Consider the following 23,645-nt stretch of genomic DNA (forward strand, 5'->3'; position numbering starts at 1 on the left):
CAATTCATAGATTTAATTATCTTTGTTACAATAATAAAAATAAGTAGAGAAAATATGGTTTAAAATATAATTGTGTCTAATATAATTTCGATAATATTTGATTTTATTGACTGATTTTTGTCTCCAGACTGCGCTCTATTTGAATAATATGAGAGATTAGATCTAATCATTTATCACATTGACATTGAAAAAAATTGCTTTTCATGAATTCCACGAAATTTCGAAAGGGTTTAAATTTTGCGCAAAATATTTACTTAATATGCGATTTCAAGGCGCCACAGTTTTAGTTTTTTCCAAAATATTTGGAAATTTATCAACGGATACTAATAATTCATTTATAAGTTTACTTGATATGAAATTGTAGCTTTAAAAATTAAATAATTCCTAGATTAATTACATAATTAGTAAAAACATAAAACTATTTATTATTTTCCGGCCATGACTAAGTATTTCAACTTACAAATTCTTATCAAGTCATTGAGATATTTTGATCACTATTGTTTTGAATGTTATTTTATTTTAAGTAGTGGAATAATTCCTAAAATACGGAACACTTCAACTTGTTTATTCAGCTTGAAATTTTGACTGTTCCCAAATATCAGAAATTTCGTTAATCATTTCATCACAACCCATTTTTACAACTTATCCATTATTATTAATAAACTATCGCCACTGATACTTGAAACACCTGGTATGTAGCTAGTGTAAAATAAGTTATGTAGCTACACTTGCATAATGAGTTGTGAACGTAGTAAGTTCTTGACCTAGCTTAACAATCAACAGCGTAACGTATTTCCTTTTCTCTTCCCTCCTCTCCTCTCAGCGACTCACGTCATTCCAAGGCGAGACAGAAAAGCAACACACACTGAAACTGAAACTGAATTCAGAGCGAATATTTACACGAGATTACCTTTATACACACAAATCACACCTCGCACCATGAAGGTGTTGATTTTTGATGAAAATATTGAATTATTCAAAGGCATAACAAAGTCATAAATCAAATTTTGCGTACACCGTTTGTATTGTACCTAAATATTGACATGGTGCCCATATGCAACGAGATCTTGAAAGGTGAAAAACTCCATGCATGCTTATTACGTTATATTCTCTAAGTGAAAATGAAAAACAGACGTCCAGACGAGTCGCTTTCCGACCGCGTCCGCAGTAAACACTGTAAATTGCTAATTAAGGCGCACTCGTACTCGGCAATGCCTATTAGCACTGTATAACATGTAGGTAACATGACAAAACATAATGACACACAGCCGTAAACACTAGACGCTACAAATTGTACAATTAATAAGTAGGTATTACAGATTCAGGTATAAGTAATCGAAAAATTTATTCAATTACAGAATTAGTCATATCTGTTTTCTTGTTTGCTTTTAAAACAACCCTGAATAGGTATTCATTTTTAGCGAAAAACGTAAACAAGAAAAATGATCGTGTTAAATAGCTCTAAATTTGTTTCTAGGACATCTATAATTGACAGGTGAATTTAGTGCAAAATACAATGTTGCCGCGTCTTTCCAATGGCAAAAGCTGTCGCCTATTCCTATTCTCTGATTTGTGTTTAACTTTTTAACTGATTGACTGACTGCGTGACTTCCACCACTGCTATTATTATTATTATTATTATTATGCACTTATTTATGTATACTTCTACTACGCTGTATATTTACGTGTAATGTGTGAATTAGGTGCATTCAAGGTGACTCCATACTTGCAACTTTTCACGACTTGATATTTCCTGCTGTTGGCTCTAACGCCTCAACTTATTATCGTCATTATCGGCTTGCATTTTTACTTGTTTTCATTTTCTCATTTATTGATTGTAGTAGTTGTTGAATTCGACATATCTGTATGTCTGCATGACTGCATGGTCGGATATTAATTGATAGTAAACAATATTGCGGTATCACTTTGTGCGCGCTGTGCGCTGTCACGCTCGCTCCCAAGTGGTATAATGTTGCGCACTTCGTTTGTAGTATTTATGTCGTCGTAAGTGCAGCACATCGATATCGGCGGTATGGAAAATACAAAAAATACTTATCGCCAAACCTTATACTCGTCCAACCATCGTCGAGCTTGTTTAGCGTTTGTGAAACAGGTAGGAAGCGACGGCGTTAGTACAAACGCGGACGTGCCTTAGGTCAGACGTGTTTTATATATGGATATTTGCATATTATCAATAGTTTTAGATATATTTTTGCGTTTAAAAGTGTTGATAATGTGATTGTTGGTATAGTTTTATCATTTAATGGTTAACATGTTTGTGACAAGATATTGTGATGGACTTAAACCGAGGAGGACTTCTGTTTTGCGTTTTGGGACTAAAAGTGATCCGTATTCACGTGGAGATGAACAATGGGTGATTAAAAATGATTCTAGAAGCGAATATTCGGAAAATTTAAATGGTGAGCATTTGGTTGCTTTTGTTGTTGTGTGGTGGTATGGTTTAGTTATGTAGAACCAGTGAAAAATATAATCGTGTTTACTTAAATATGTTTTTACAACTTTGTAGCAGAAATATTTCTGTACATTGTTTTTTTGTTATTTCATATTTAGGCCACCTTGGAGACATTTACTTACGTAGGTGCATTAAAATAGTCGACCTAAATTCTTTAACAATAAATTTTGTTTTGTTGCTGCGGAATTATTATTTGAAATTATCAGAATTGAATGACGAAATTTCGAATTGGAAGGGTTTGAAATATGGAAACTGAATAATTTTGCAAAATGTTGTCGTCGAATCTCTAAGTAAACAAGTTTTTGCTGCGGATGGCAGTTGGATGTATTTAGGTATACCTACATCCTTTTAAATATCTGAAGACTGCAGTAGTCCATCTTGCTAACCTTGAAATCTGTTTCAAACGTAATTATTACACATCGTCACGTTGTACACAACGCGTAACAAAACCAATACCAACAAATATGTAGGTACTTACCTACATAACAAAAGAACGCACATCGAGAGATGAAAGCAAATAGAATGAAAGAAAGTAAAGAAAATGCATAACAAATAAAATAGGAATAACAGAAACACTACTAAAGAATTGCGCAGAAATTCAGGTTCAAAGATGTTTATTTCTCGTTGCCAAACCGACAAAACACATGTCAATATGACAATTAGTATTTTATAACTCATGTTATTCAGGTTGCCTACTAGAATTTTAACAGACTTTTAAAACACAAGATTTAATGTTATTTTATACTTTGATAAATGATACAATCTTTAAAGAATTTCCGATAATAAAATTCCAGGATCTCAGCTTAACTAGTCACTAAATGTAGAAAAACTCACTAGAAGCCTTCGAATTTTTATTATTCTACGATTTTCACATGAATCATCCGGCGTGACACGCCAAATCAAATGAAATCAATTATTTCAGCATGGCAGTAAAAATAATTAACCATCTATAGGTAGGTAGGTAGCTACCTCTCGACGGTTATTCATGAGTTTCTCAAACAAAATTTCGTCATTTTTCGTGTTGCAGACGCATGAAAAGAGTAATAAAGCAAAAGTTGTTTATCGCCTCGTTGCTGATTGGCTCCGTCCGAAAGCAGTCGAAATCGACGCGCAATTTGCATTCGCTTTCATCAAATATTTAATGCAGGCGGCGAGTATTACTCATCGGTAATTAGGTATCGTGCTGCGAATGGCAACGGAATATGAATACAATGCAGCTGAAAATTTTCAACTTTGTTATTTTGAATAAATAGAATTATACTTACCTACACACGTTGTGTTTTGCTATAAATAACGTTTGTTTTACGTCAAAACATTGTTATTGTTTTTTTTTGTTATTCCGACGTCACACGTCTGGTTCGCGACGGCGGCGGTAGTTTTTGGGCGTTTCGTGACAGTCGTGACTGTGTCGCAGTAGTCCTATCGCACATTCGGAGCGTTTGTATTGGTGTAGGTGGAATAGTTTGGGGTCGTCCCTGAACCGGACGCCCAAAAAGTTCTATTCTTTTGTTCGCCGCCTGCGTGCGTGTTGTGTGCTTAGCTGCATGTAACCAATACAGGCCTTTGTTTCGTGCCTCTCAAATGACCTCCAAATTCGTCAGCCGAACCGCGAAGCAAAACGTTGTGCGCAATTTAAAACTTTCATGAATCATTCATGTTTGAAGCCATGTTTGAGTCGCAATCGGAGATTTAAATTGTAAATTTTGTTGATATCATTCGTTTTATTCTGTTTTTGGTATAGTGCGCATAGTCTATCTTTATTTTTTCTAAAAGTAGGGTTGACTTAGGTTTCGGATTAAAATATAAATGTGCATATCTTAATTTCCGGTGATTTGCTATGACTAATGACGCAAATTACAATTATTTCAACGTTCCTGTCGTAATCAAACTGTGTGCGTTGGCGTGCTCACAGAACGGGCAATTAGAAAACAAAAATAGAAATCAAATGAAAAATGAAGTCACAAATTTTTAAATATGGCTAATTGTCCACATTAAATCAAATCGAGACTTTTCTAAAATAACAGGTTTCGTTAATGTCATATTTTTGTTTAAATTTTAATTTAGCAAGTCAGCACCGTCAGCATTACAGCTACCTATGTCTGCTTTTGTTGGTTTTTATAGTTTCAATTCCGTATAATTTTATGATATGCTGACGTGAGTTGTTTGTTTGGTTGGAATTGGGAAATTTTGCGGTACGAATTTTTGTATATGGAAAAAAACAAACCGACGAGGCGGCTACTGGCTATTACAATTGCAATTGCAATAATTACGTGTGTTTATTTCATGTCTGTCGTGTCGCAATCTCGAAATGTTGGGAAGGTTGTGTGCAGTTGTTAACAACCGGTGGTCGTTTCGTAATTTCATTTAGGAATTTATTAGTTTTTATGAGGTTTTTTGTAGTTTTTTGTGAAGTTTCTATTTTCCATGTTAATTTTTCACATTGTGAAATTTGTATTACCTTTTAAATCACGTAGTTTTCATAATATCTTTGAATATGTTTACTTTACGTATACCGGAAATAAGTTGAACATTTTTTGTTTGTTTAATTAAATTTTTATCATATTTATCCGCTTGTTAATGGATTTGTCTTCACCTGAATGGAATTAAATATTTAGGATTATTTATTTTCCCAAAATTAGTCTTTGTTTCCATTCTATTTGGTTATCTTTACAACGCTTTCCCATTTAGTTCTGAAATTTGTTGTGATTTTAATATATTTGGCTAGTTTTCCAATTGACGTGTTATTTGCTCATAGAAAATATACTCCTCTTCTGCGAATGCAATTCCCTCGCTCGGTCGCCTTTATTATCATTGTTGTTTGCTTGCTGAGGGCTTGGATTTGATTAAAAATCGAAGAAGTCGCTCAAATGCAATGTGTGCATGCGCTGGACGTGATTGCGAATGCAATTTTCACGAGTCAATGTCACACTTTTGCTAGCGAAATATATTTGTGTCTTGTGCAAATTAACTGTTGACGTCAATTGACCAGTAAATTGGTACCTACTTAAAAATCAGTGAAATTTTCCTTGGAATTTATTTCTTGACTGGAGGCATTTTGAGCAGCATGAAGGTTTAGTTATCAGAATAGATTGAAAATTTACCACGCGTACTTTTGCAAATTGCACACCATTGCTAAAGAATGATGAGATATTATGAGGAGAAGCAAAGAGTACTCATGCACAAACGGCCAAACTAATTACACCGATATTAGCCAGATGTTGCTCCTCGCCGATGCATGTGGATGTGTATCTTCCACCATCATGTCTTCCAGAAGCCAGCAGGCATGTCACGGCGCGCCATACGACGTCTTTCATTCATACATTCATAATCCATCTCATGAACACATTCATATGAATTTTAGGATTATATAGTTGGAAAGAATTCGGAAGCATTTAACTTCGAAAAGTAAAGTTTGCAATAAATTTAACATTAAGGTAAATCTATAAAAATTTTGTTTGTTAGATTATTGAACAAAAAGTTAGAAAACTTCATCGGTAATTTTTTTGTTTTATAATTATGTGAATAAAATTTCCAATTTTAATTGAATTTTCGTTTGTTTCTCATTAATTCATATGATTTCTATGAGATTTGTATGAATAAGTGCGTGTTACTCGCGTAATTCATCCGCTAGCATCGTATTTGTTTGCTTTAACGGCACGATTGTCTTTTCTAGAAAGAAAATATTTTAAGACTTTCCACCTTTGCGACGCGATTCTCGGTTCTCACAGCCCACGACTTTGCAAAACAAACGAATAAATATAATAAATGTTGGCCAAACCAACACACAAATACACACACACTAGACATGCGACTGCGAGAGTATTTTATTCTGTTATTTGTTTTTCTAGTTTATTCGTTTTCTATTTCCATTTCGTCGACACAGCAAATTACGACCGACGAACGATGAGTAATGGCGCAGTGCAGCTTGCATTGCAACTTTGATTTAATTAATTTGCCATGAGAAGAAAAAAACACACAGACACACATGATATCAAACACTAAATGCAATTGAATTGAATATACAGAGGGTTCGTAATCAGTTTGATTACAAATTTATTATAAATTTTATTTCATGGTATTTGGATTATTCGTTAGATTGGAATGCTACCACATGAACACATTTTTATATAAGAGTATATGAGAGTTTGTCCTAATGATATTTGCTGGTTTGAGGTAATTATCATTATCAAAAGAAAACGTAGCGCAGCGCTCGGAGCAAACGAACGGTAACTTTGACTAAACAACATGGCGGATGACTACGACGACCATTGTGGAGTCTAGGTATAATACTAATGGCCGAAATGGTCGAATCGTTGGTTCGGTCGGCCCTGGCAACATAACAGAATTGGTAATGGCGGTAATGATAATGGCGTCGTATCATAATGACAATTTGAAAGCTACTCTTTTATGTTTTTTCTCATTATCTTCTGTTTTACTCATTTTAATGTGAAGAGTTTAAAATCCTGGAAGAATTTTTAAGTTTTTATAGAAGCAGAAAAGGGAAAAGTAAGATATTTTTAGATTCCAAAGACTGCAGAGAATACGCCAGTAATAGTTGAATCTTATAACGGTGTTTTTTACGCTTTTCCGGTCTTTTCAAGCAGAAATCGTTGATAAAAAGAAAACAATTGAATGATAACTAACTAAAAAAATCAAGTTGACAAAAAAATCTAAAGAAGATTGATGAATGCTAAGTCTATTCATAGAAATATACAGCGTGTACAGTTATTAATAAAAAATTTTAAAAATATTTTTAAAAGTATTTTTCACATTTTAAGTTAAAGACTTGCGACTATATAGTCTCACATAGAAGTATGTTTGTGTTTGGTGGTATCCTGTAGGATTAAACGCAACGCGTGTGCCTAATTGGATTATTGGCTGGTTGGCCGAGTGGATAACGATTTACACTTTACACTAGAGAAACCTCAACTGGGATAAACGACAACAAATGACTGCGATTTGATAAATGCTACAAGGCTTTACAAACATCTTCATTGTGACACTTATTTTTAGTTTTCTTCAATTTTATCGATGCATGCCAATTGACGATGTATTATATGAAATTCCTAAATTTATTTTCGGTTCTACGAAAATGCACACACGTTGGAATCCACGTTGATGCACACGTTTTCTTCTCTTACATATTGTCACGTTTTATTGCCAACATTCCAAGGATTTGTAGTTTCGTATTTAATTTTAAGAATATTTAGGAGTATGAAGAAATGACACGTTTATAATGTACAAACATATGGTTTATGCAGCGCTATAACCTGTAAAATATCTTGATTGACAATAGTTGACGCCATCTTTTGAATATGGCTGATTGTGGTTTATTTTTGTGACCTAGTGTGCAAAATAATCCTGCTACAAAAGATATATAAACATTATTTATTAGCTTAGTGCTTATTTTTGTCTATTAAGCATTTCGCAGACAATTTCCGCCATCATGAATTTAGGTATGTGTTGGTGTGAGTCATTTGCTGCCCTGTGCGTGTAAGTGCGACAATTCGTCGTAAGGCGAAAATTGAAACGAAACCACTGCGCGATTACGCCGGCGATTGCGCGCCGATTTCCGAGAAGAACAAGCGCGCATTGTTTTACGTTTGGAACGCGCGTCCGGCCTGCGTAAAATGCAAAATAATTCACGGATTAGATATCTAAATCTAAATAGCCACCGCGCCTCGCTGCAATTTGATTTGTCGAAATGGTAACCCGAACAGTGCTAAATGCATTCGCGTTCTTAAAATAATATTATACAAACACCCATTTATTATTATCAATTGTTTTGATGTCTGCAGCACCCTGTATTAAGTAACTGAATGGTTCCAGTGTATTATAGGTTTGTCTATTCAGTCACGCTAAAAATGTCGTCGAAAAACGTTCGAAAAAGAGTGTATCAACGAGAAAAACAAAAAGGTATTTTTCGTTTTGGATTAACAAGTGTGTTTTGTGCTATTTAGTAATGTTTGGCACGGTTTTAAGACGCTCAACAAGATAACATCCGGCGTTTTGCGTGTTTCTGCTTGTTTCTTGTTCACGACGTGCGTGGTGTGTGCATTTTGTGGTATTTGCGGCATTCGGTTTTTAGAAATTTCGCCTGAAACCAAAAAACGATCGAATCCAAACACCTTGCGTGCATTGGCATATTAAAAATTGCCGCCTGCCGTCGAAGCGAATTCAACAAGAGAGAAGATAATGAAATAACTACCGGGAACAACACAGTAACCAAATAACAAAATGACTAAATAACGAGAAAAGAACAGAATAAATTATTCTCGCGAGTGTGTGGAATGTTACCGAGCGTGGCTTTGACTTTCACTTCTTAAATATATAATTTTGTTTGAAATTTAGGCGTAATACCTATTTGAAACGGCAACGAAATCATGTGTTTTTATGAATATTTAACACGTTTTGAAAATATTTCTGACGTGCGGAATGGCATGCACAGTTTTATTTTTATCATTTATCTCATATCTGTAAACTAACGTGTGTTCTCTAATTTGTGAAATTTCTTTATAGATGCGAGATTTCACGACGCAATCTATCAAAATCGAAAGTCAAGAACTAGATGTTAACACTCTTACAAAACTTTTACTTTGGTAATTTTAAATATGATGTGATTTTTCTAAATTATAGTAAATTTTTAATTAAAAAAATCATGTCAGCTGCTGATATCAAGCAAAAGAAAAATATCACAGTTTAAGAATTTTTCGTGTAATTCGAAAAATATTTGGATTTAAGTTATGATTTTCTCCAAATTAGTGGCAAATTACGAAATCTTACTAGTAACTGCGTAAATATTATGATCAGATTATTCTATCGAATGTTATTAACAATTTTTTTTTTCAAAATTTATCTTATCAACCATTTTTTTTTGTAATTTCTAGTATAAAATTTGATTTGCGATTAATATACGCGATTTTTCACTTTAATTCAATTTCTATTGTGTTCATGATTTTAATAAAGTTTATGTTAATCAATGTCCCATTTTGTTGCTATCGTTGCGAATTGTCGTCACACAATCCGAAGACAATTCGTTTCGCAATCGCACACTCGTATCATTGTACGCAAATCGACCGTGATTTTAATTAATAGCTACAGTAAATCCACGAAACAAAACAAAATGCAAACAAAGCTCAACGCAAAACAAACGGTGTTATTCAGTTGCATTATTGGTAAGATACCTATTCGCAATCCTTTTAAGTGACAATAGCCATAACCTCATAACCACACTACGCAATCAATGAGTGACTATTTATTATAGGCAACCAAATATACAAAACACATGCATTTCTTGGGTTATTCAGTAGTGTTCAGTTGTAACGCAAACAAGTCATTGTTAGCTCTTAAGTCGATTAAGTTTTGTACTTACCTTACTGAATGCGTTCGTTTCGATTGTTTTAAGGGTTGGAAAGGATTGCTGAGGACTTGATGGGGAAGAGGAAATGGAAGCTGTACCAAGACTCGATGCAACAAAGAAACTACTTGCAGCCATTGAACAACAACGTGAAGAAGCAGCAGAGCCAGAGCGAGGAGGACGAAGAGGCGAAGCGCCAGCAGCCGCAGGAGCAGGATACTCGCGCGTCACCAGCGCTCTCGCCCTTGCCCGCCGCCGCCCCCGAAGCGGGCGGTGCCGACGACGCACCACCGCCGGCCGAGAACGGCGACGCCAACCACCACCGCGACGACGAGGCCGACGCGGAGGACGAGTACAAGGTCAAGGACTGGTCGCCGACAAGCAAGTGCATGTTTTGCGTCGACGGCAAACTGGATGAACACAACAATCACGGGGCTTTGGTGAGTTGACCAAAATTGTTATTCAAATATTCATACTCCACTCCGAATAATATCTAGATTATCTATTTATTTAAATTTTTTCAATTTTATGGTTAACCTCGTGTTAGTTAACCACAATAAGTAAAAATTATGCATTGCGCTACCATAAATAATCTTAATCGTGCAAACGAAATTGAAATTGTTTGTTCGGCACACCTTGGATCAAGGCGAACAAGAAACAGAGTCGCGAGGCAAAAATCAAAATTTCGCAATTGCGCTCACACTCTGCAAAAGCGCTTGACTGCAAATTGCATGTGTATGTCGTGTAAGAGTCGTGTTGTGTTCTAACTTCTAAGCATCACAGCAGTACAGCACAGTGCGCTAACTTCTTGCGGTGCAACAGCGCGAAAGAGGCACAAGGTCGCCATAAAATTTGTAATTGAAATCCTTCGACTTCGGCGCAACGCTGAGGAAACATGACGCGCGCGGTTGAAATCGAAAATCGTCCCAGTTTACGAGAGCAAAACCTCCACACACCAACTCACACGTGGAAAATACACATTCATGAGGTTTGACTTTAAACAGATTTGAACTAGAGCTAGAAACCTGTGATGGTGCAAGATTTGCGTTTGTTTTTGCATTTGAAACTGCAATGCTACTCGTTACTGTGTTTGTAGTGCGCACGAAATCACTTTTACGGATCACGTTTCTTCGGATCAGCACGACACGATCTCATTAGAATATTAGGAGTAGGTAGATACAATTTTAGAGTGTTGTAAATTTTTTACAATATTTGGTCGTACCTCACTTTATGCAACTTAAAATGCTGTATTCGGACAGCATGTTCAGTTCCCGCCGAATCGAAGTTATCTTCGGATCAGTTAAATATTCCTTCACGACACGATCTCATTAGAATATTAGGAGTAGGTAGATACAATTTTAGAGTGTTGTAAATTTGCATTCGATTGTAAAGTTTGGATTACGAAATCGTAGGTATTTCAATATTTGTCATTTTTTGTGGGGTTTTTATTGAATTAGGTATATAATTATTTAAATATTATGTTTCTATCCATTTTAACATTTCTGTTGCATAGAAATGATTTTGTAGTCTTTTTTACTTTGTAATTTATAAGAATTATTTCATAATTAGCTTTGGAAAACACGAAAATATAACAAAAAACCTAATTATTGGTTAAATTTTTTTGCTTACTTACTATTATCGATTTTTTCTTAGCAGATTTTAATTTTTTCTTACATTTATTTTCAGTACAAATTTAAAATTATTTTTTCTTTTCTTTGTAACGGTCTTTCTCACAATTTCATGTTCACGTTCAAAAATTCATGAACGACAAAACTCTGACAATATGTCATTATGTTGCTTTACTACCTTGTTCTTGTGCTTTCTACTGTACTTCTTTTCTACCGCTGGTACTATTGCTACCATCAGTTGGCTGGTCGTTGTCAGTCGTTAGTTGTTAGTCATTTGTTTCTTAGTCCTGGCAAGAGCCACCACAGTGTGTATTATGCTAGAGCTACGTGGCCGCGAACGGATAATGCGCATAATGTGCGGTAATTGAATTGGGAAGTAGAGCCGAACGGGTTGCGACAACCGTCGCCAGCCGCCACGTCGCCACCGTCTTCGTCGCCGTTGACTTTGCAACTTGTAATGCGTTTGCATGCCGCATCCACACAACAACAACACAGTTACAACCAGTACAAACAGTAGAAAGATGCACAGTTAATCACATTTATCTATGCAACAAATAGCAAAATTTATTTAACTTTAGGTACTAATTTATACCAAGAATACTCGTAGGTAGAATATTTTACTTTCGTTTTATGTGGTTACTAAAACCACACCACCACACCTCTTTTCATTTGTTTCGATCAATTGTTTGTTACGTACCAACGACGTTTTTTGTTTATTTTGTAACTAGCATAATTTAACCCAAAATTATATTTGTACTTACTTTGCTGTATGAAGTGTATTCATATTTCAAGTCAATGTAGTGTGGTCGTTTGGTGCACGCCCAAAAGAAGCGGTTCCTGCCCATTTTCTCTAACGACCCGTTTGGTCCCTACCCATGCACACTTCCATGTTTGTTTGTTGCATTTGTTTCGCATCTTTTATTCCATTTTGTTCTCTCTTTCTATCTATTTCTTTCGCTTCTACTGCTTAAATTTCCTCCTCGTTGGTTTCACTTGTTTTTCGTTTCTACTTTGTTTCACATTGCGTGTTAGTGAGCGTATGTGTTTTAATATGTTTCGTATGTTTGTGATGTGTGTGTGTGTGTGTGTATGACTGTTTGATATTTAAGTTTTCAGCGTTTCGGCGTCATGCCGTACGATTGCGCGGTGTTTAACTAATTATTTTATTGGAAAATGTGCACGCTGTGTGCAATTAGGGTGGGACTTGTACGTAAAACAACGTAACGTCGTGTTCTGGTTCTTTTTACACGACTTGTGAAGTCGTTTATGCATCGATCGCCACGATTCAAGCGATATTCGATACTTAAATAAGTAATATCTAAGTATCTACAGCGTTAACATTTAATTAAGATTCAAAGTGGAAATATTTTAAATTAGTTTTTATAGTGTAATAGAGTATTTTTTTAGTTGGTTTTTCTGCCTTGACATACAAAGTAAACGCATTATGTCCGTAAATATGCAACGAATTTGTTTCGTATCGAGCGCGTTTAAAGGTCCAAACGTCGAAACGTCGAAAACATAATGCATTCGGACATTAGCATACAATGTGACCTCCATTCAGCATTACCATTTTCGTCATTTTCTACATGTAAATACACGTCGAATATTACCATAATGATTACTTTTTAAAAACAATCTACACATAAACACAATTAGAAAAAAAAATGTGGTTTTTCATGCGTGAAACTATTTGCCAACAGATGGCGACATTTATACCTACAAATGGTAATATTTTACGCGTCTTGTTTTGTAGAACCTGACCGTTATGCGATGATTTAAGTTGACTTGCACCTAATATTAGAAGTTGTTCGGGTAATTAGAGCCTAAACGTTTCCCGTTTTAATTCGATCGATAAATTTCGCCTGATTGCGGAGCAAGTGTGCAAACTCGCAGTGTGAACCTGTAGTGAACCGCACCGAGGTGAAATTGAACGGGTATAGGTGCATAGAGGCGAGCAGGCGAACAAGTCAACTGTCAAGTGAGCATGTGCGTATCATATGCGAATCCGCGCCGAGACGCGAAGAAAACGGTACGCTCCCGACACGGTGTTAATGAACAGCCGGCGCTCGTTACGATCCTCACACATTGCATATTTCATATGTTAGCATTATACACTTTGTTCCAGTAAAAATAAATATACAATATTAAACAAATAAAACAAAAAGTAACACACAACTTGAATTTCACTAGGCAACCAAATATTCTTACTATTGTTAGCGTTCTTTTTAATTATTAAATTATAGCGGGTTTTTAAATAAATGTAGGTATAAAAGTTTAACGTTTGTGCCTTGCACACTAAACTAAAACGTATGTCACCACGTCATCAACAAGCGTGGAATGTCTTCGTCTGCTGTTGCTCGCGAAATTGTTCATGTGCCGCGCGCGGATAATTACCGAAGAGATGTAAACAGTTAGCAGGAAGAAATAAGCCCGCACCAGAAGCATAAACAAGCGAACGACGCGCATTAAAACTATCATCAACTATTTACTAATTAATATTTTAATTTTATCACTCTGAAAAACCTACGCCATCTATCATCGAGTAGTTGACACCGAAATTACATCGCGTGTTCATATCATGTGAAACTGCCAGTTTTTATTCAGTTTAACTTTGTAAGTTTTTGATAGGAGTATAACTGAAAAGATTTTCCAGTGAATCGCAGACCGTAACAATGATGACCCGTCCGAACTGGCACACAAAACAATAAACAAAAGAAAACTCAACTAAACTGCATCACATGAAATATAACTACAATAAAATAAAAAGAGTTAAAAATGGTTTTAACATATATAGAATTATATACCTAAAAGAAAAGAAGAAATAAACGAGCAATAAAATAAAATATTCCTTCATGCTGGTTAGCAGTTTACTGTTCGCTACATGCATATTATAATCGCATATTATTATTTATTATGCTCGGTTATTATATTCTATATATTTTTTTATGTCTTATTCGTCACGCCTTCGTGGAGCAAGATGGCCGCCATCGGCGCGCGTCGTTCTTGTTTCGTTTGTTATTTTGCTATTTTCGCATGTTTCGTTTCTTTTCGAACACACGCGCTGCGGAAGCATGAGAAACGCACATCGACGATCTCCATATTTTATGATAGCGACCGGACTACTAATTAACAATCGTATAGCATTAGTTTTTTTCCCTTCGTCTTTCTTTTTCTATTCATTTCTTTTAACATTCGTATGTTAATTAATGGAAATCACCATTAATCGATGAAAAACTAAACAAAATAAAACAAAAGAATATACAGAACATGTTCGTTTGGTTGCCTATCGCTGTGAATAATATTTATTATGATGAATTTGTAATTTATTTATTTATTAAGGCAATGAATAATGATGAATATGATGAAACTAGCCGTGAAAATAGGTTAATACTTGCAGCCATCATTGTAGGCACGTAGAACTGCATAAAGTAAACGAAATCATCAAATGAATGTGCGATTGTCAAATGTTGAGACTGTGATCGATGATTGACGATGCTCGTTTGTTATTTTCTACATTGCTGCAGCACTGCCGGCGAAGTGGTGGTGATTAATTTTCTTTGGTTGTCGAAGACTTCGATTTTCGTGCTTTTCGTTTGTTTCGTTGGTTTGTTTGTGTTTTGTTCGGATTGCAAATGGCCGCCGGATTTGACAGCCGAACGTTGCAGTACACGTTCACGATATTAATGTGTTTTGATGTGCACAAGCACCGAAAGCGCCCACAACAAGAAAGAAACGAAAGACGAACGGCAATAAAAATGCAAATGGGTTTTCACATGCTCGTTAGCGCGCGCACGTTCATAAATTTTACATCACTAAACGAAATTCGATAAACATAGCAATACGTGACTACTGCTTAATAGATGGCGTTACTTGTATTAATAGTTTCGATTCGACATTTTCAGAGTCCCCGTCCGAGTGACTCGGAATCAAGCGACGCTGCCAGCGACGCCGAAACGGCGCCGACGCTGACACCGACGACGCACTCGACGCTGCTGAGCAACCATCAGCGGCGTGCGAGCGGCGGCGGCGGAATGACCGCGCTAGAAACACAGATGGTGGCGATGGCCGCGGCGGCGGCACTGAGTGGTGGTGTCGCTGGAACCGGTGCTCAAGGCCAAGTTCCGTCTGCCTATTATGGACCGCTTGGTCCCACCTGGTTGCTCTCGATGTCCCGGAGTCTGCATCAGGCGGCCACTGCTGCCGCCGCCGGCGGCCAAGAGGATAAACCCGCCGGCGGTGAGCAGCCGCTTGATCTCAGCTCGAAAGCGGGTAGCGGCGATTCAACGCCTACCGATACGCCCCGGCACAATCCCAATGCCGCCCCCTTACGGCTATCTACTTTGGACAACAAACATTTATTCAAGTAAGTGCAAAGAATCTCTTTTTATTTCCAACTAATGCCATCTAGTGTAGGTATAATAGTTAACATTTTTCGAAATATTTACTTTTTAATTTGATTTATCGTGGTTAAAATTTTAATCAACGGTATTTATAACGGAAATTTTCTTAGTTTTTGTTGCTATTTTGTTAAACTCACGTTTCATATTAATTATTTAATTAATTTAACATAGTTTAACATACAATGCACATATGCATTTGATTTAGAAATCAAGTCGTAATTAAAAGTGGAAAAAACCTGACGATGCGCACACGAAACGCACGTTTTATTTCGCGTTGCTTACCTGTGTGTACACTTTATATTCGTTATGAATTTCTCGTGCTTTTATTGTTTTTATGGGCGCGTGAAAATTTTCTTCTGCTCGTCTCTTGAACTCAATTAATTTTTAATTCGTATAGCCATCGTTGCGCTTCGACTTCTTCTAATGTTCTAATTAATTCGATTCGATTGCGCTCGCTTGCTTCCCAGATTTATATTCTAATTTTTTTCGCGAAACACTCGGCACGCGAAGACTCGAAGACGAACAAGAAGAAGAGCCAGAAGTCGATGATCATCTCGGGTCATGCGTTTACCACGAGAAAATTGCAAATTAACCGCAACGCTACCAGACTAGTAGTCTTAGTTTATCATATTTCTGAGACTGAATTAATTAATACGTTAATTAATCAACATTGGTTTGCACTCTCACGAAATGATACCAATCATCAATGTAAAGACAATTGAAGAAAATAAATATTTGTTGTTTGATGATTGATTGTTTGAAAGTAATAGGCAGCTCAATGCACATAAGATGGTTCATTGTTTCTCTCACCTCTCCGACCTTGCTTGCAATCATGTTGAATATGTTGAAATTGAAATGGCAAATCGACAACCACTTGTTTGATTTCACATCATCGGGTTCGAAGCTCGTGACAAACTCAAACAGCATCCACTCGAATCGTATACCCTATGTCGACGCTGCACTGTCAATTGATTTCTGAATGTTGCGCAAACAATGCGTGGCAACGGTTTCAACTACCCGTGAATCTCAGCAATATTTGCGCAATGTTTAACCATATTATCAATTTCATCCGGTCGTTGGCGTTTGTTTAAACCAATTGAACGACCTGGATATTTATTTGCAAATTGCTAAAGAAGTTTGATCAAACAGTATAAAGTAAAAACTTTAGGTGTTTCTGATTGGTTGATGTAATGGCAAATCTTAAAATTATCGATTTCATTCGGATTGGTGTTGAACGCTACCTGCAACGGTATAAAATAACGGTTGGATGGATAACTCTCACATTTTACACTTTAGATAGGCACTCAAATGTAGGTATCTAGCAGTTTTTTGCATAAAAATTAATGCGTTAAATAAATGAACAAATATTAATAACTAAATTGAATTTATTAAAAGTAGCTGTCTATTTTAGGTTTTGGTGTGTTTTGGGTTGCCGCATGCACGGGTACTTTGTTAAAATGGAAGCGAATGTTGGTGAAAGGGCGACATGCGGACTAATCAATTGTAATTATAGATTAATTGAAAATTGAAAAGCCGAAAACAAAATGCATCAAATATTCCAACACAAACTCAATATACGCTCCAACTCAATATTCTGTAAATTGGGTGTTATATAGATATATTTGTGTGCGCGCCTAATGGCATAATCAAAATGTGGTTGTTGCCGAATTATTCCTAATTAAATTCGATAAAACTTCAATGCCAACCAGAGCAAATATGAAAACACCTAATATTCATGTATAAAACATAAAATAGAATGACAGGAAACATTTTCCGTTTTTTCCTGAATAGTTTTTTTCTCCGCATGAATAAATAAATGTCGATTAGAGTAGTTGCGTTAGGGTGACATTACTTGACGACTTCTTCGAATTCGTAACCAGCTACGACTAAATATTCCCTTAGTTCGTTTAACATGGTTGACAATTTTTTTTGTTTGCGCTCCGAACCCTATATTATTTCCTCTTTTTTTCTGTCCTTTTCAACCACAACCATTAATTATCTCTAAAATATAATCCCGGGCAGTTATTACAGCACTAGTACTTTAGAAATTAGATGTGAGTGGTGGGCTGGTTGACAATTGTGGTGGGATTGAAACGCACTGCGAGCCACCAATACCTATCAAACTTTTGGCGTCTAATCCGCACCAATAAAAATCTAGTATCTAACTGAATACAAACAACCAGCACGAAACACGAACGCGATCAAAACAAACAAATTCCAATTGCAATCGATAGAGGTGCACCAATAGGATAAGTAAACAAATAAAATGCAGCCATTTTAAATTATAAGAACAAATAAGAACAAATTTTAGAAATAAAAGTTTGACTTGGTGTTGTTATAGTAACGTAAATTTGATTGCAGGTAAATGCTTCATTATTTGCAAAAAAAAAACACTTATTGTTTCTTACACAATTCACTCTGAAGTCATCTCATGATGACTTAGTGGGATAGATTAGTAGACTTAAGTCATGTTCAAGCGTGAGCGAAGAGAGAGGTTGAGTTCACCGCCGATCGGCAATAAACCGTGGCCTTGCCGACGCGTTATTACCGCGCTCATTGCGCACGAATTGCGACACCACAGCGTTTAGTTCAACAATCATCAATACTGCAATCTCTATTAACATCAAGCATTATTACATTCATAGTTTAGAAATGCATTAGTAGAAAAAAAATTAAAGTAATTATTGAATATTTTTCTAATAATCGGTTTTAGTTTAACAAAATAACAAATTTGCTTGTATTCACACGGTTTGGGTTTGTTTTGTGCAAATTGCACTTTTATGGTTTTGTAGTATTTTATAGCATAAATTCACACGACATGGTTTAAAATAATTCACACACCCAATACGACCACCCCAAGGTCGGGCGAATTATTATTTTTGCGTTGACCTATTGCGCACGCAATGTTGTTTCATGTGACATTTCAATTTTCATTGTGGAGTGTTTACTTTTTGCGGTAGAAGAGTTAATGGTGGAAAATTAGTAATATATAAACAGAAAACAACACTTTTATCTACCTACCTGATTTTTTTTCGATGCATCTTTTTATGATCTTGAGTAATTAACAATTAAGCTATTTACGGATTTGTGTTTGTTTAATTTGAATCACGAGTTAATTTTGGTCGCAATCTATGATTGAAGTTGCGATATTGCATTGTTTTTGCTCAAGGCGCGAAAAATCACACGTCACACTTTAATGTCACTTTGTGAATGACTCAATGTCACTATATGACGTTTGTTTTTACCTACTTTTTTATGACAGTGTGTAAAAATCTATTTTCGATACGCTTTGTCCCATTTTTTTTATTACTTCATGTGTAAATCACATTGGATATAAACTTTTAAAAGACTCACCTTATAACTTCTATAAAAGTAATATTGATGTCATGTTTTTTAAACAAAAAATATTTACAATATTCTCATTCCCGGCTAAGTCAATTAATAGATTTATGGTTATTCATTGTTTTTTGTTTTACAAGGTGTTTATTTGCGAAAATTTAACAAATCATTAAATTTTTGATTGCGGTGATAAGAAATCACAAAAACAAGAAATAATAATAATTGTGTTTTTCTTCTTAAACAAAAGCGTCAAAATATTTTCTTCAACATTTTGTTAAAATTTCCAGTCATTTCAGAGCAACAACCAACTAATTAATTAAATTATATGAGTTATTCTCAAGCGGCTGATAAGTAATTAAAGTAATAACTGATAAGAGAGTTCAAAGTATGGTAAAAAAATAATTTTAATATTTTTTAAAGGTTTAATAAGTTAAGATTTTTATGCAATTATAATTTTTTTCTGTAGTTTTGATGTTATTGTATCGTTTGATTGTCGAATGACATCGGAAATATCGGAATAAAACGTGTAAACATTTCCGACGCCCGATAGCGGCGGGTTCACGCAACGACGGCGATTATATTCGCGCCCGTCCATGAAATTATTTGTGCACAGTTCGATGCGCTCTGATTTCGTCTCGATTCATCTGCAGCGCCGGCTTCCCTGAAATGCATTTTGTGTCTCAAGTCGCGAGATCGAACGAGCGCGCGCGTGTTATCACCAGCTCGCCGCTTTTTTTACGACGCGCTTTCTGCCTGTGTGCGTTTTTTTTACAACAATAACAACAATATAAAAGGTCAATCACACCGCGAATCATACGCGCGGAGAGCGATAGCGTCGCCCGTCGTGTGTCTATTTGCCTTTTTATATCGTTTGTTTATGCAATTTATCTCCTTGCGCTGCACCGTGTGATTGTGCATCACGCGCACATCTCGCAAGATGAAAACGCGTATCAATTCACGTACTTACGAGTATGTGTGATGGCAGTGTTTGCACGGGCGCGTAAAACCGTCGTCTGTCTGTGTTTGCCGAGGCCGAGGTTGTGCTCGTTGCATTGCATTTTCTTTTGCGAAATCAGTTCGAACCAACGCACACTTCTAAACTGCACGCAATTTTATTCATTTAAAAAGTTTTCATTTATCTTTGACAACACAATTAAAAAACAACAACAACGAAATTTTAACCTAATTTAACTGTTTACAGTTAATTGTAGTTCAATAGTGTGTGAAACCGTGTTATCAGTGTTTAAATTTAATTTGTTTCTTATCTGTCCCGAAAATAATCTCATTCGTGTGAAACTGACCTACGTTCAGACATTTGGTGATGTTCCGCTCGCAAAAAACGCTTTTAATTATTTTCACCTAAAATGTGTCTAAAATGAGTTAAAATGTACATTTTTAAATTTTGTGCTTAAAGTTATAAAATATTAAAACTTAACCTAGATTAGCAGCTCCAAAACGCATGGCTGCGCATGTGAAACGTGCCACAAGCTGAAAGCGCTCTTTATTTATTAGCAACATATTAATAATGTGCCATTAATCAAACGACGAATCGCATCGCGTGACGCATCGATGATTTCTAAATTTAATTAGGTCTTCAATCAAACTTTTTAATAAAAACCGATTAAAGTTAAACCTAGTGATCATACATGATGTCTCATATAGGCAGCCAGTTGAACACGCTTTTAGTAAATATACACAGCAAAGGTAACCAACTTTAAGTTATTGCATTATTTATCAGTGTAAATCTACATTTCTGACATTTGTACAAATTTATAGTTTATATTTGTAACATTAACATGTAACCGTCGCAAATAGAGCGCGACGAAATGAAACGCACGTCGTTTGTTTTAATATTTCAGTGTTTTCAAGTGTGCAAAGAGCAAGTTTTTAATTTGAATAGTTTTTAATGTAATGCACATATTTTAATGTTTAAATGCGTTTCGTGAATAATTGTGAGCGAGTCGTTGGCGGCGAAAAATTGCTGCAAAGCTCGTAACGAGATCAAGGATTTGTTTTACTTGCTTGTTGTCACAATATAATAATAACCATGCTAATAATAATATTCGTTCATGCAACATTTACAATTTTATGGCGTATGTAATATACGTTCATTAGTTGTACGTTTTCGTTTTGTTGCAAAACTAATGTTTATTTATTTGTGATTTTGAATTTGTTTCCGAGGAAATGATTACCCATGAAATTTATCTTCGTGTCGATGTTAATTGCACTCACAATTAACTTCTTAACTATTTATCTGCTTAGCGTTATTATCGGTTATTATTGCATTACGCGTCGCACGGGATGCAGGTCGGCCGCGATAATTATGGCGATTATTGCAGTCGCAATTATGGATTTGGTCGTTTTATTGGAGTATCAGAGCGCGACGGACGGAAATTTTACAGCGAATATTTTGAGTTTTTTATTTTTTCAGCTTTGCATGCCGTTAGATTGAATTTTCAACATTGCGGACGTTGTTTTTGATGTTTTCACATAATTTCTTCATAAGTCGATAGCCAATTACATTCTATAAAACGGTAAAAACAAAGTTGAACAAACATCACTTTTAATTAGGTTAAATTTATAGCTTGTGTTAAAGATTATTAAATTTCTTGTCATCTAGTAAAATCTACAAAATTTGCTTTTTACTTAGCAAACTATTTCGAAGCGAATTGATCAAGAATGCTTAAATTACTCGCAACGGATTGAAACAGTTACAAATCGCTAATTCCGTCGAATCGTTTCGATCGCTGAGATCGATTAGACGCGCGTAATTCGTGCATTTTTACGGATATGCGCCAACAATAAACCAACTTTACAACACACTCAAACAGCCGCAAGCAGCAAAACCATTCGCAGACAATTTAAAATTTTGCGCGGTGGCCTAGTTGGCGCAATAAAGCGCGTTTTTGCGTTTTCGTTGTCGGCGCTTTTTTTACTCCTATTCCGCCATGATGCCATATACCGCCATGATGTATTTTTTTGCCCAAACAATCGCAATCGCGGTTTCATGCTAAAATGTAAAAATTTCGCGAGCAGAAAGGCAGCAGTTTTATCGACCTCGATTTCTCATATTTCTGCGTTTCGAATTTAACAATTTCAAACGATTCGCGCGCGTTCGACATGTTTTGCTTTCTGCACCGCCATTACTTCAATTATTTGACAAAATTATAGAAATTTTTTTGGCCTAGATTCGTCGCGCACTACGCTCGGCGCCTAGTTTTACGCCTCGCATCTTTTTATTCTATTCCGCCGGCCGTGATTTTGTGAAAGCTTCGCGTGTGCGAAAATATTCCAAACACTACTAAACTCGCGTCTGTGTTATAAAATAATTACAAAATCCATCAAACCAAGTTGATTCAATATCGACTTGAGGTTAGATCTCGATGATGTTAGTTTGTTGATCGATGAAACTTGTTACAACAAATGCCATCTGCACATTTTGCACTTTGCTGCGTTGCGTGTTGTTCGATTTTGAGCATCGTGCAAGCGCAAACTGAAAAGCAAGCCCAATTCGGGACAAGGGCAAACTGCGCACGAAACGAACTTCGCTCGCGGCGCTCTCAACAAACACTCGAAACACGCCGTCGTGCAAATTATTCCTCCCGTTAATAACCATCTTTCTTGCCTTGCGAGATGATGAGTTTGTAAGTTTATGCTCTATGTATTGGGTTGCATAGGTAGAGTTTAACTGTGCGAAGTAAAAATACAACAAAAAGTGTGTTGCGTATTCTGCGTAATTGTTGTCCTTTTGTCGTCCTCTCTTCTTTGGAGGCTGTCGGTAATGATGATAATGATTCTAAGCGTGTGTAAATACGCTTGGTGACATAACCACACTTATGAGTTGCTTTTTTACGGTTTTTGGCAGTGGTGAATATATTTGTTGGCAATTTACTAATTTGTTTTTTTTTTTCTGCTGTTGCAGTTCTGATTTTAGAGCAAAGCCGAGGATGCCGGCGGTAGGAGGGCGGCGGACGTACACCGAGGAGGAGCTGCAGGCGGCGCTGCGCGACATTCAGTCGGGCAAGCTGGGCACGCGGCGCGCCGCCGTCATCTACGGCATACCGCGGTCGACGCTGCGCAATAAGGTATACAAATTAGCGCTGGAGCGCGAGCGTGACGCGCATCTAACATCCGCTGCTTCTTTGAAGCTGACCGACGAGGAGGAGGCGACGGACATGGACGACAAGGAGCTCTCCGGCGCCGAGGAGGAGAAGGAGGTGGAGAAGGCGCTTGAGGGTCCGCTGCTCTCCTACGATGATCTGCTCACATCCGATCCGTTGAAAGCGCTGCTCACCAAGCAGATGGGCGGTGGTGGCGGAGCCGGTAGCGACGACGAACAAAACGTGGCGGCTGCTGCTTTTGGCCCGCATATTCAGGCGTTATTGTTACGTAGCCTCATCGGCTCCAAAATGCACGATGGAGGCGGGGTGGAGGAGATCCGCTGCCCG

At 36.5% G+C, this 23,645-nt stretch overlaps 1 protein-coding gene and 1 long non-coding RNA gene across 2 annotated transcripts in view; one reads left to right on the forward strand and one right to left on the reverse strand.

The window, feature by feature from the left end:
• The window catches only part of Eip93F (Ecdysone-induced protein 93F), a 36,948-nt gene that overhangs the window by 6,906 nt on the left and 6,397 nt on the right, over positions 1–23,645 (forward strand). Inside the window, 3 exon segments of the mRNA XM_065299106.1 lie at positions 9,879–10,270; positions 15,361–15,821; positions 23,120–23,645. Coding sequence (XP_065155178.1) covers positions 9,879–10,270; positions 15,361–15,821; positions 23,120–23,645 — 1,379 coding nt within the window.
• On the reverse strand, positions 3,071–4,068 carry LOC135789320 (uncharacterized). The gene is made up of 2 exons (XR_010547528.1): positions 3,743–4,068; positions 3,071–3,690 (listed from the first exon to the last, which is right to left on the reverse strand). It is a non-coding gene; the product is annotated as an uncharacterized lncRNA (long non-coding RNA).

This window comes from Atheta coriaria, unplaced genomic scaffold (genome assembly GCF_025399875.1).
Source record: "Atheta coriaria isolate IRGN ID8LTWV9N9 unplaced genomic scaffold, Caltech_Dcor_3.1 hic_scaffold_3_pilon, whole genome shotgun sequence".
Taxonomy (NCBI): domain Eukaryota; kingdom Metazoa; phylum Arthropoda; class Insecta; order Coleoptera; family Staphylinidae; genus Dalotia; species Dalotia coriaria.